General features: G+C 38.0%; 1 protein-coding gene across 2 annotated transcripts; it reads left to right on the plus strand.

The window, feature by feature from the left end:
- Positions 1-690: 690 nt before the first annotated feature.
- Positions 691-8778, plus strand: LOC107600347 (IST1 homolog). 2 transcript variants are annotated; one of them, XM_016292218.1, is made up of 10 exons: positions 691-919; positions 1738-1834; positions 2613-2793; positions 2866-2953; positions 3042-3125; positions 5553-5663; positions 5752-5925; positions 6029-6139; positions 7326-7374; positions 7466-8778. In XM_016292218.1, the coding sequence occupies exons 2-10, from the start codon at positions 1747-1749 to the stop codon at positions 7630-7632; spliced, it is 1053 nt and encodes a 350-aa protein (XP_016147704.1). In that variant the 5' UTR covers positions 691-919; positions 1738-1746; the 3' UTR covers positions 7633-8778. The 2 variants fall into 2 exon arrangements, with proteins under 2 accessions (XP_016147704.1, XP_016147703.1); XM_016292217.1 differs by lacking the exon at positions 1738-1834 and having other exon boundaries at positions 708-919; positions 7466-8774.
- Positions 8779-12124: the final 3346 nt, after the last annotated feature.

Genomic DNA, 12124 nt, shown 5'->3' on the forward strand with positions numbered 1-12124 from the left:
CCAATGTGTGATTTAAGTGTTCCCTTAATTTTTCATGCGAACATAAATACATATGCAATGCTACAGTGCACACGCATCTTAAAAATGTATTGTTTTCAGCACAATAGTCTCAGTCTATTGAGACAAATTATTTGGCCTATTTTAAAGGTAGTGACTAGTGAGCTCAGGCATTTCTTGCCAACTTGACTATCTACGATCTTGTCATGTAATATCCATAGACTGTATAAAAACATGGACTTAGCGTCCGAGCGTTTTGACTAAAGTAGGCGGAGCCATCTTGACATCTCGCCATCACGCCCGGATCATCGAAAATGGGCAAAGAGGCGGGAGCTGGCTGCTGAAACCACGCCCACCTAGCTCGACAGTGTTGACTGCAGCGGCAATCCACCTATCACTCAAGTGGCCACGCCCTTAATTATGCAGAACTTTAAGGCTTAATATAATTTAAACGGATGAGTTATAAAAAAATCCACCCCCTCACAGTTGTCATGAAGGGCAAAATGAGCTATATAGACCAAAATAATTTTTTGAACCAGGCTGTAAACATGTTGTTTTCTGCTGTAAAGTTGGGCATTTTAACATGGGGAGTCTATGGGACTGACTCCCTTTTGCAGCCAGCCTCTAGCGGCCAGTTGATGAATTACAGTTTAAGTCACTTCCTTGTTGGCTTCACGAGAGAGAGCGAGAGGTTGCCGCTCGGTAATATCATGAACATGACCTCATTTAAAGACATGTGATTTGTCCGCCCTAGTGACGGGGGTTTCCCCTCATAAGCGATTCTTCCACCGGCGACCATGTGACTTGTAGCGTCATGGTGGATGAAGTCACGTCCAATGCGGAAGTAAATGCTAACTGAGCAAGTGGCCAACCATTCTAATAGAAACCGACTCTTTCCCAGCGTCTGAAGAGGAACTTACATGTAAATATGATCATTATTCTATGTGTTGTACTGTATTTATGAGATATCCACGATTGTTTGATTATTTGTCAATATCTGTAGGTTCTTGAGGGTTTTGTTTACTTTCGTGAATTAGCTCCTCTAGCCGCTAATCGAGTCTCTTCCGGGTTTGAACCGTCAGATTTCTGACAACCCGAAAACGGGTTTTAATATATTTTGTTCGTTCAGTAGAGATCAGTATAGATGCATCGAATCGATCTATACAAGTAATAACAACTGACTGCTTGTCAGCTAATCTATTTCTCTGTTTTATGTTTTTTTTTTTTACTCTTGTTTTGGCTAACTGTTGTGACTCACACTAACACAGTCAGCATATGTAAGAGAATCGAAATGACAAATAAACCACTATTTCTAAATATATAAGAGTGTAACCGACAGAAAGTGCCTGATTATTACCATATTTTTGGACATGTACTGATATTGTTTGTAGTTCTTAGTATATGTAACAGAACCACAGTATTTTGATCAGATAATATAGTACTACTACTGCCACTGCTTTTTCTGACAGAAGGGACGACTGTTATCATTTACACTGTTTTTCTTTGGCTCCTGGTTTTTAAACTTGACTAAAGTGTTTAGGTTCCTAGTAGCTGAATTGTGCTGTTGTCATGATATGTCAATGACGTCACTCACCAAACAGGAGACATGCATATCTCGAGTCCAAATCTCTAGATATGCTTGCACTGAAGCTTTAACAACATGCGAGATACCTGGGACACTGTTTTGACCTCCACCTCCACTTTTTTACCTGATCTTTGGCTCTTGACATTTCTCCACAGTGCTCCATCATGCTTGGTGGAGGGTTTAAATCCGAAAGACTTCGTGTCAATCTCAGGCTGGTCATAAACCGCCTCCTTGTTCGTTCAGTAGAGATCAGTATAGATGCATCGAATCGATCTATACAAGTAATAACAACTGACTGCTTGTCAGCTAATCTATTTCTCTGTTTTATGGGTTTTTTTTACTCTTGTTTTGGCTAACTGTTGTGACTCACACTAACACAGTCAGCATATGTAAGAGAATCGAAATGACAAATAAACCACTATTTCTAAATATATAAGAGTGTAACCGACAGAAAGTGCCTGATTATTACCATCTTTTTGGACATGTACTGATATTGTTTGTAGTTCTTAGTATATGTAACAGAACCACAGTATTTTGATCAGATAATATTGTACTACTACTGCCACTGCTTTTTCTGACAGAAGGGACGAGTGTTATCATTTACACTGTTTTTCTTTGGCTCCTGGTTTTTAAACTTGACTAAAGTGTTTAGGTTCCTAGTAGCTGAATTGTGCTGTTGTCATGATATGTCAATGACTTCACTCACCAAACAGGAGACATGCATATCTCGAGTCCAAATCTCTAGATATGCTTGCACTGAAGCTTTAACAACATGCGAGATACCTGGGACACTGTTTTGACCTCCACCTCCACTTTTTTACCTGATCTTTGGCTCTTGACATTTCTCCACAGTGCTCCATCATGCTTGGTGGAGGGTTTAAATCCGAAAGACTTCGTGTCAATCTCAGGCTGGCAAGCACTTTGAGTGCCCAAAAAAGCACTATATAAATGTAATGAATTATTATTATTATTATAAAAGTTAAGAGTCAGCCACATCTACCTAAAATGGCTCGTTCTTGATCTGAATTAGCTGAATTAGCCCAGAAGGCTCGCAAGGAGATCGCAGACTACTTGTCAGCAGGCAAAGATGAGCGTGCAAGAATCAGAGTCGAGCACATCATCAGGGAGGATTATTTGGTGGAGGCTATGGAGATCCTGGAGTTATATTGTGATTTGCTGCTCACCCGCTTTGGCTTAATACAGTCCATGAAGTGAGTAACCTTTTTTTTTTTTTTTATGTGTGGATTTTTTGCTCGTTCTTTAATTTTCCATCCACTTTTCAGAGAACTGGACCCTGGCCTACAAGAAGCAGTATCCACACTCATCTGGGCTGCTCCTCGACTGCAATCAGAAGTGGCAGAACTGAAGATTGTGGGTATCATTTGTCTTTGTCTTTAATCTATTTCTGGGGTGTGGTTCTAGTATGGATCATTCATGTCTTTTTTTCTCCCTTTAACAGGTTTCAGATCAGCTGTGTGCCAAATACAGCAAAGAGTATGGAAAGCTATGTAGGACAAACCAGATTGGAACAGTTAATGATAGGGTATGGTAAAACATGTTTGTTTAGAGGTAGTGGGCATTAAATGAACTCATAGTAATGTGTGTTTGGGCAAACATTGCAATAACTATTGCTTATACATGGATTAGGGCATTTTCAAAGCTCCTTTTTGATATGTAACAGCATACCTGATCTACCTCAAATCATACTGCTTCATAAGGAGAGGCGTCATGTTCCTTTTTGAAGGCTGAATACACTTCATAACTTTTGCCAAGTTTTTTTGCACTGATTCACTCTTTTTAGAGGAGTCACCGCTACTTGCCTTTTTTTGGTAGCTTTAGACTATGATTTTATCCAGTTGGAAGAAATCAAACATTATTGATATTTTGAGCCAATTTTAGAACTCATTTTGGTTTCAGTTGTCGTTTTTCTCTCAGCAACAAGGCACATTTCTGTGTGAGTTTGTTGTGTTCGTAACGACTTGAAAGTCTGGTAGTGTGTGATCCTCAGTTGTTTTTCTCTCTAACCATTTACAAAGTCCGCAAGTGTATGATGCCTAGATTTTAAAAGTCATGTAATGTATTCCAGCCTTAAAGGCAGAGATACAACTTTTACAAAATTCCCTAATCTTAAGGCCTGTTCACACCAAGAACGATAACTATAACTTTAACTATATTAGCGTCCACACCAGTGAATGATAACGTTCTGTAATTTATGTCGTCTACCACATTAAATGCGCAGGTGGATTCTGATTGGCTTTTAATGTTTTTATCATTCATTAGCGAACTCATTTTGGTTTCAGTTGTCGTTTTTCTCTCAGCAACAAGGCACATTTCTGTGTGAGTTTGTTGTGTTCGTAACGACTTGAAAGTCTGGTAGTGTGTGATCCTCAGTTGTTTTTCTCTCTAACCATTTACAAAGTCCGCAAGTGTATGATGCCTCGATTTTAAAAGTCATGTAATGTATTCCAGCCTTAAAGGCAGAGATACAACTTTTACAAAATTCCCTAATCTTAAGGCCTGTTCACACCAAGAACGATAACTATAACTTTAACTATATTAGCGTCCACACCAGTGAATGATAACGTTCTGTAATTTATGTCGTCTACCACATTAAATGCGCAGGTGGATTCTGATTGGCTTTTAATGTTTTTATCATTCATTAGCTAGAAAATTAAATTATTCTTTAAGTGATTCCAACACTGTATTTCCTTTGTATCATTATTGTTATATTTGTGGTGTGGACTTCCCTATTCTTGAAGAATTTGAATTTAAACAATTATTAATTATAGTTACCATCCTTGGTGTAAACCAGGGGTGTCAAACTCAATTCCTGGAGGGTCGGAGCCCTGCAGAGTTTCGATTCAACCCTAATTAAACACACCTGGGGCCTGTACCATGAAGTCGGTTTAGCTGGCTAGCCAGGTAAGTTTCAGTTTAGTTTGCACCAATCCTGGGTTTTAGGTACCATGAAAGTGGCTTGGCTTTTAGTGGTGTTCATCACCATAGTAACTTACACTCCACAGCTAACCTGCTCTGGGGCAGGTTATGTTCTGGTTTAGAGATCTCAAACCGAAAATTGACCAATCAGCTTCAAGCAAAGTGACACATGTCTGACGCAATAAAGCCACTCCCCCAATTTCTCTTACTCCAAATTAAAGGATGCTACATAGTAAAACATTTTTAAAGATAAAATTGTCTGATTTTTAGAGATTATTATTTTTTAATAATTATTTGATATGATTTATATAATTATTATACCCTTAATCCATTACACAAGCTAGCGTAGTTCAATAGTCATTATTAAGATTTTATTTTAGATTAATATAAACATATAGATAATATGCAATATAAATAAGTTTTAGAATCAATAGCTTTAAACATGACTACATATGATGTTTTCTTTAAGTTTCCCTCTTTCATGGATAGATAATTTCATCTTGTAAATGTGTTTAAATTCTTCATATTGTACAATCTTTTAATCTTTGGTAGTGAATCGCACTGACTCTCTCATGAGAAGCGAATCACAGTTTCAAGGCATGTGATTGGCTGTTCATTACTGATGTCACACTTTCATGTGCACATGCTCCATTAACTCAGGATCAAGCCTGAGTTGACCGAGAAAGTTGATCAGCTTCATGGTACCAACAAAGCCGGATTTGACTGGTTTGGTTTTGTCAACTCAAAACTAAAACTGTAACCCTGAGTTTGTTCAGCCACCATCATGGTACAGGCCCCTGATCCAACTAATCAAGTCCTTCAGGCTTATTTGAAAACTGCATGGTATTTGTGTTGGAGCAGGGTTGGAAAAACTCTGGCACTCCAGGAATTGAGTGACACCCCTGGTGTAAACGGTCCTTTACATCGATTGAAGAGCAAAGCCAAATTCAGAATATCATAAATGCATAAGGAGTTGGTTATACAAATCTGCTTTTAGGCTGTTGTAAATTAATATCGATCCTTGTCTCTGTAGCTTATGCACAAACTGAGCGTGGAGGCCCCTCCCAAGATTTTGGTGGAGCGTTACCTCATTGAAATCGCCAAAAACTACAATGTTCCCTATGAACCTGATGCCATGGTTCGGGTAGGAATCCATTTTCTCTTCCTCTTCAAGTTCGTCATGTCTACAAGCAGCATTTGTTTCAAACTTTCCTCATCTTTATCATTCACAGCCAGAGGTATATCCAGGTGAAGAGGCAGATCTGATCGATGTGGACAGTGACTTCAAGAAGCCAGGAGCTGGCGGAGGGGGTGGAGGAGGGTTCACTGCTCCCGCTGTAGGCATGCCTATGCCCATGCCAATGCCCATGCCCACAGCTTTCAACTACCCATTGCCCAAAGGAGCTGTAAGACCAAGCTCTAATTAACTAAATTAAGTTGACCAATCGAAGAAGTCTGATTGTCTGTCTAGCTGTGAAATCCGTTTAAAATCATGTTTTCCCCCTACAGGAGCCCTTTAATGGTCCTGTTGGAACCTATGATGGCTTTAGCAACTTCCAGCCTCCAGTGAGAGGAGGGCAGCCCCCACAGCTTCCCAGCTGCCCTCCCACCTATGAATCTGTAAGTGCAAGTGATCACCACCCCTCCCACCCTTCCAGACAGACGGAGACAACCTTTCCACCTTGCAGGGAAGAGTAGTTTATTCCAGTTCACATGCTGTGTTAGTCCTGCTATGTTGTCAGTCTTCTGATCTCACACAGGGAGCCTCCACAGGCATGTGCTACGGGCTGCAAAGGAATGAAAACACTACATTCTGATCTCTCTTGCACCATGTGTATGGCTTTTTGGGATTTTTTGGGGAAATGCTTTTAGGTATTCTAGTAGCCATATGCTGAATGTGAGTCTTATGGAAAATGTACACAAAAAATATATTAAAAAGGTGAATCTCACATGGGTTGTCAAGAACATGTCCGGCAAAATGAAAAGAAACGAGAAGTATTTTGCCTAAAGAAAATGAAGCCTTTTGTTTGGACCAGTTAGACATTAATATTATTAGTAGTAAAAATGAGGTGAAAAGTGTTAATTGTTATGCAAATAATATCACCTCAAATGTTTCATTGTCTTTATACAAAAATACAATATTTTTTCTTTTGATTTTGCTTTTGTGACATTCACCTTGAAGCATTTACCCCAACAAATCCTCTACTGTGCATGGAAACAGGGGCCTCATTTATAAAACGCACAATACGATCATATTTAATCCTAAATTCCATAGATTTCATTCTACATCAAAATTGAGAAGAAAATTCGGATTTATAAAGGTGTATATATACAAAAAGCAGCTGCATTACAATTAGCTACATTAATTGTATGTAATTTCCTTCAAAAAAACAATATGCGTGTCTTCTGAACCATATAGGGATATTTGTGGGTGTTCTGTAGATTGAGTTGATGTGCTTGTTCATATTGCATTTGAATTGAAGGTAAACTGCGATTTTAAAAAGTGTGATGCATTTAGCAAATGTCTAAAGTTCTTTGTGGTTGGACGTTTTAGAATTTTTTTTCGTAGGAACATTTTGGAAATTGTGCTTTCACATTTAAGATCGTTCTGTGCACACCTTTATAAACGAGGCTCCAGGTGTTCACATATTCACTGCATTGACTCACTATAGGGGTCTGTTCTATCTCACGGTGCACGGCTCATAATTCTAACTCTTCACAGTATTAATATAGCAGTATTGATTATTTGCAGTAGTTGCCATGTATGTATGAGAAGTTATTAACATGTTTTCATGTGTTTTTTAAGATCGATGAGTTATCTGTCAAACCCTCTAATCCTTCCCAGGTCATCCCAGGTATGTGCTCTGTCCTAATATGATTTAATAATTTTTGTTAATCGCTTGCGTTATGATGTTTTTCTTTCTAAAAGCTCTGTTTTCTCTCCAGGCCCAGCCACATCTGCACAGATCTATGACAACTCTACCCTTCCTGAACTTCCATCTGTTCCCGACACACTCCCAGCCTCCTCCTTCGGAGCGAACGCCAACACATCTGACGACATTGACTTTGACGACCTGTCACGACGCTTTGAAGAACTCAAGAAGAAGACCTAATTACAGAGAGCACACTGTCCATATTCACATACTCACAGGTCTTCTGGTGGAGGTGTAATATAATATTTGTTACTTAACACAATGAAGGATCGGACGCTGTATAGACACTTGTGAATGGCAGTGGCAGAAATGTATACACTCATTTTAGACTTTTACATAACATGGACTGTTGACAAATCGCCTACCCTTTGAATGAGCACTTTGCTTCGAGGGCCTTGCTGACAGCTAAAACTAGTTAATCTGTAGTTTAATCTCTGCCCCATGTATGATCGATTATTTATATTTATATTATATATATTAAATGTCTTCAGTTTTTCCCCTGCAAATCCTCTAGGAAAAAGCAGGTATAACCTGTCGCCATTATTTACACCCAGAGTTGTGCAATGAACTCTTTTGAATGTCTATGAACCTGCAAAAGACTGTATGATGCCATGGGTTGTTAGTGGATCACAATGGTTGTGCAAAGTGACTCAGCTTCTAGTTATTGACAGAATGCATATAGACAGGGTGCTCTGGTGTTCTCAAATGAACACCAAAGGTTGCTTGTTTCTGGTGACCTGAGCGCCGAATTGAAGAGATTCAGCCTCACATTTAATAAACCATCTCTGTGTCCTGAAGTTAGGCATTGTAGTTTCACCCAGCAGCCATCTTAATTTGACTCAAAAGGAAAGGCTTTGTATTTGTCTGCAGTTGATAACACTCCTATTTCTAATCTTGTCTGTGTGTTTCTGGACTGAATTTGCCTTAGTTTCCACATCTCGAGCTGTGGCCTTGCTGTTCCACACCTTTCTCTGGGAAATGTGACTTTCCTTGACGGCTTGTACCATGAACTCCACATCTGAAGAAGTATTTACATGCTAATTCTTTTCTTTGGTGGGGGATTTGACCATATATCATTTACGTATTTGTTGTAAGAATTGACTGTTTAAAGTGTCATTGTCTCAAGTTTTGAAAGCATTGTTTTGACTGACTTTATAACACTAATTTGTGTTTTCTCCCTCGTATAACCCAAATACAAATCTGGCAATGTTTAGGTATGTTTGATTTTAGCTTGCTTTGAAAACATATCTGATGCCATGTAATAAAGTCTATTTGCTCATAACCCTTTTACTTCTCACCCAAATAATGATTCACTGAAGAAGTAATCTTAAGATTTTTTCATACCACAACATGAATTGTATTAAACTGCTGTAACAAGTTTTTCCATTAATGAATACAGCACTTTTTATAAAGGTTTGGCTGTACTCGGAATGTAATGGATCTCCATCGGCTTTTACACTTTATAACCACTAGAGAGTGACGTAATACAGTTAATAATGATCTATTACAGTGTTCCACAATCACTAGGCTAGGGATGTGCATCTCATGACTCGGGCCGATACGATACGCATCTCGATGCATAGCCAACGATACGATACATTAAAGATACATATGAAGCAGCTACCGATGCGATACGATTCACCCATATTAAGATGCAGTGCGATCCGATTGTGATTCAATTCAACACAATACAATTCGATGCAATATGCAATGGAGAAAATATGATCACTTAATGCCTCGAGGCCTGTTTCATAAAACAAGTTAACCAAATAAGCCAGGCTTCTTTCAGTTAGTCTGACTCACTGTCAAATGATTTGGTTCCATAAAGCAAATTTAACATAAGCCTAGATCAAGCTTAGTTACTGTGGAAACTTGTGCTGGGAAACCTGGTCTAAAGCAGGCTAAGTGCCAGGCTAAGCTACGCTCCTCTAGCCTACTGACCAATAGGAACATAGTGATATTACCACTATTATTTGACTTTTTATTTTTTTTTACAGTTTCTAGCCATGCAGCCTTTCTCTCTGGATTTATTACAGCTGTACCTTTTATAGTTTGCAGAACATTAGAACATTACAATCTAAAATTGCTCTTTAAAGCATTAAAATAACTAAATTAAAAGTTAAAATCACTGAATTAAAAATGAAAATAAAGAAAATGACTACATTTTAACTGCTATAAGAAACACACATTAACTCATTTGAGCTTAGTAATTAATACTGTAGCCTACTAGCTTACGTTTCAATAGTCCACTTACAGTTACTGCTATCATTAAAATACACTTTATATGTAGGTTTAAAATTCTACAAAAGACACATTTTATGTCCAAAGACGAATGTTTTAGCAAAATGTATATTTTTATATTTTTTGTACATGTATATTATTGCGCTCCTATTCGTTGCTCTCACATGCCTCGGCCGCTCCTGACATCAAAATGGATATGTTTGCATGACTTTCTAACATTTACAGATGAAAAATATACCTGTGACATGTCAGTTATGCACTGAGGAAAACACAACGTCTCAAATGCATTAAACGGCACAGATATATTCTTATACGCTTATTCTTAAGCAGACTTTAATGTCGATCATGGTGGATAGATTTGATCCATGATCGACACAAGGTCTGCTTAAGAATAAGCGTGCACAAATTAGTGAGATTGTGTGAATTTAATTCGTCGTTAATGGAACTGCTTTAGCCCCGATTGATTTGTTAGGTTATTTCAAGTCAGGTTTTGGACTTTAATCCCAGTTTTTCCTCGGGTCTCCATAGTGTTGTGATGCCTCATATTCATGCAGATGAGAGAGCGCGCTTAAATAACAGTTTAGAGAGGAGAAATCAATCTACATATAAAATACTTGTCACAGATTATTGGTCACTTTCTAAATAATAAAAAATATAGCGCATCCACTAGTAAGTATATATAAATAAATAGTTTTTTACCGATGCAAATATGTTAGAAACGATTCATCGCGATATACCGGTAAATGACAACTTTTAGCCGATGCACACTTTTTTTTACCGATGCACCTAGCAAATCGGGGAATCTTCCCATCCCCACTGTAGGCCTTTTCAGCTCTCAAATGTCTCAAATAACTGATGAGTTATTCTCAGTGAAACTGTCTTACTCTTCACAACCTCTAAACATAGATTCATGCAAAATGAATTGACTTTTACCTGGTGTTGAAAAAGCTACAAAATAGGATTAAGCTAGACAAAACTGACGGTCAGTATCAACAATTTAGAACAAAAAAGAAAATTATATACAAATATTATATTACAAATATTTCCAGGGTTGACTGTCACAGTGAAAAAAAAAAAAACATCTTACCATTTTGACCAGTACAGCTCACATGATGTTTGACAGCTGACAGCTCAAAAAAATAAAAAATAAAAAAATGTTGCTGGTCTAGATTTTGAACCAAGAATTAAAATTTTGGGTGAGATACCACATTTTGAGACAAAATTAGTCAAAGTTGATTGAGAAAAACTGTAATAGCATCTGAATTTTGTAAATTTTAAAGAGCTCTTACAAATACACATTTTTATGTATATGTATATGCATATTAGGGGTTGCACAGACTAATCAGTCGACTTCAATGCTCTGCCATGACGCTTTAAGCTTGATGTCGACTAATCGCTGGTCCTATAGAGCAGTGTTTCCAAACCGGGGTGCCGTGTAAAAAAAATCATTTTTTAATATTTTTAAATTGCTAAAATGTTCAAAAAAGCATCTATTATATAATATCCATTTCTGATGTCGCCAATAATTAGAGATGCACCGAAAGTTCGCCTGCCGAAAATTAGTTCACCGCTCAGGTTTCACTTTCACGTGGTGTGACGCTCTGCGTATTATCCGCTCAATGCATGTGTGTGCTCCGCTCAGTCGCTCCACTCATATACCGTTCATGCTCATGCAAAGTCCACTCAAAAATTGAGCCGACAGGAAACATCGATGTAGTACAGTATTGTTTCTGTCTGCAATAGCCCTACTGTCTTGTAACATGATGTGGACAGTAGGCTACAGACAGTAGCTCGTACATCACGCGCAGATCGCGCACACACTGAATCATTCAGCGCGAAATGTATTGTCAACACTGTTCTGTGATTTTTCAATAAAATAGCTTAGAAACTGAAACGTTCAAGCATATATTTCTTAATAACTAGTAAATTCCACAGCTTCACTCTATAGTAGAGAGACGCTGCTAGGTAGAATTAATTCACACACGCAATCGCTCTCACTAATGCATTCATATTCATGTAATTTTACTGTGCTACTTTATCTGTATCTGATTTAGAACGAGCAGAAATCTGTGAGAAATATAACGACCCAAAGACAAAAGAACTGATAAAAAAGCTGTTATGTGGGCAGCGCTGTGTCGTATGCCATAGCTGTGCACAAGGTGTTTATCACAGCTCCAGATTTATTTGTTCAGTAATGACGTCATCAGCGACTAGTCGACTTCGACTCGACTTTCATCACATAAAAGTCGACTTCAAAAAATCAGAAGTCGTTCAACCCCCAATATATATATATATATATATAAAGACACGTGTAATGTACAAATTTATAAAATTTTCATTTTGGGGTGAAAATTTTAGATATTACATTGCAAGAACATTTTTTTATCAGTTCACACAAGCCTTACTAAATACTCTCATCTGAGGGACTGTG

This window comes from Sinocyclocheilus grahami, unplaced genomic scaffold (assembly GCF_001515645.1).
Source record: "Sinocyclocheilus grahami isolate Dianchi unplaced genomic scaffold, SAMN03320097.WGS_v1.1 scaffold282.1, whole genome shotgun sequence".
NCBI classification, from domain to species: domain Eukaryota; kingdom Metazoa; phylum Chordata; class Actinopteri; order Cypriniformes; family Cyprinidae; genus Sinocyclocheilus; species Sinocyclocheilus grahami.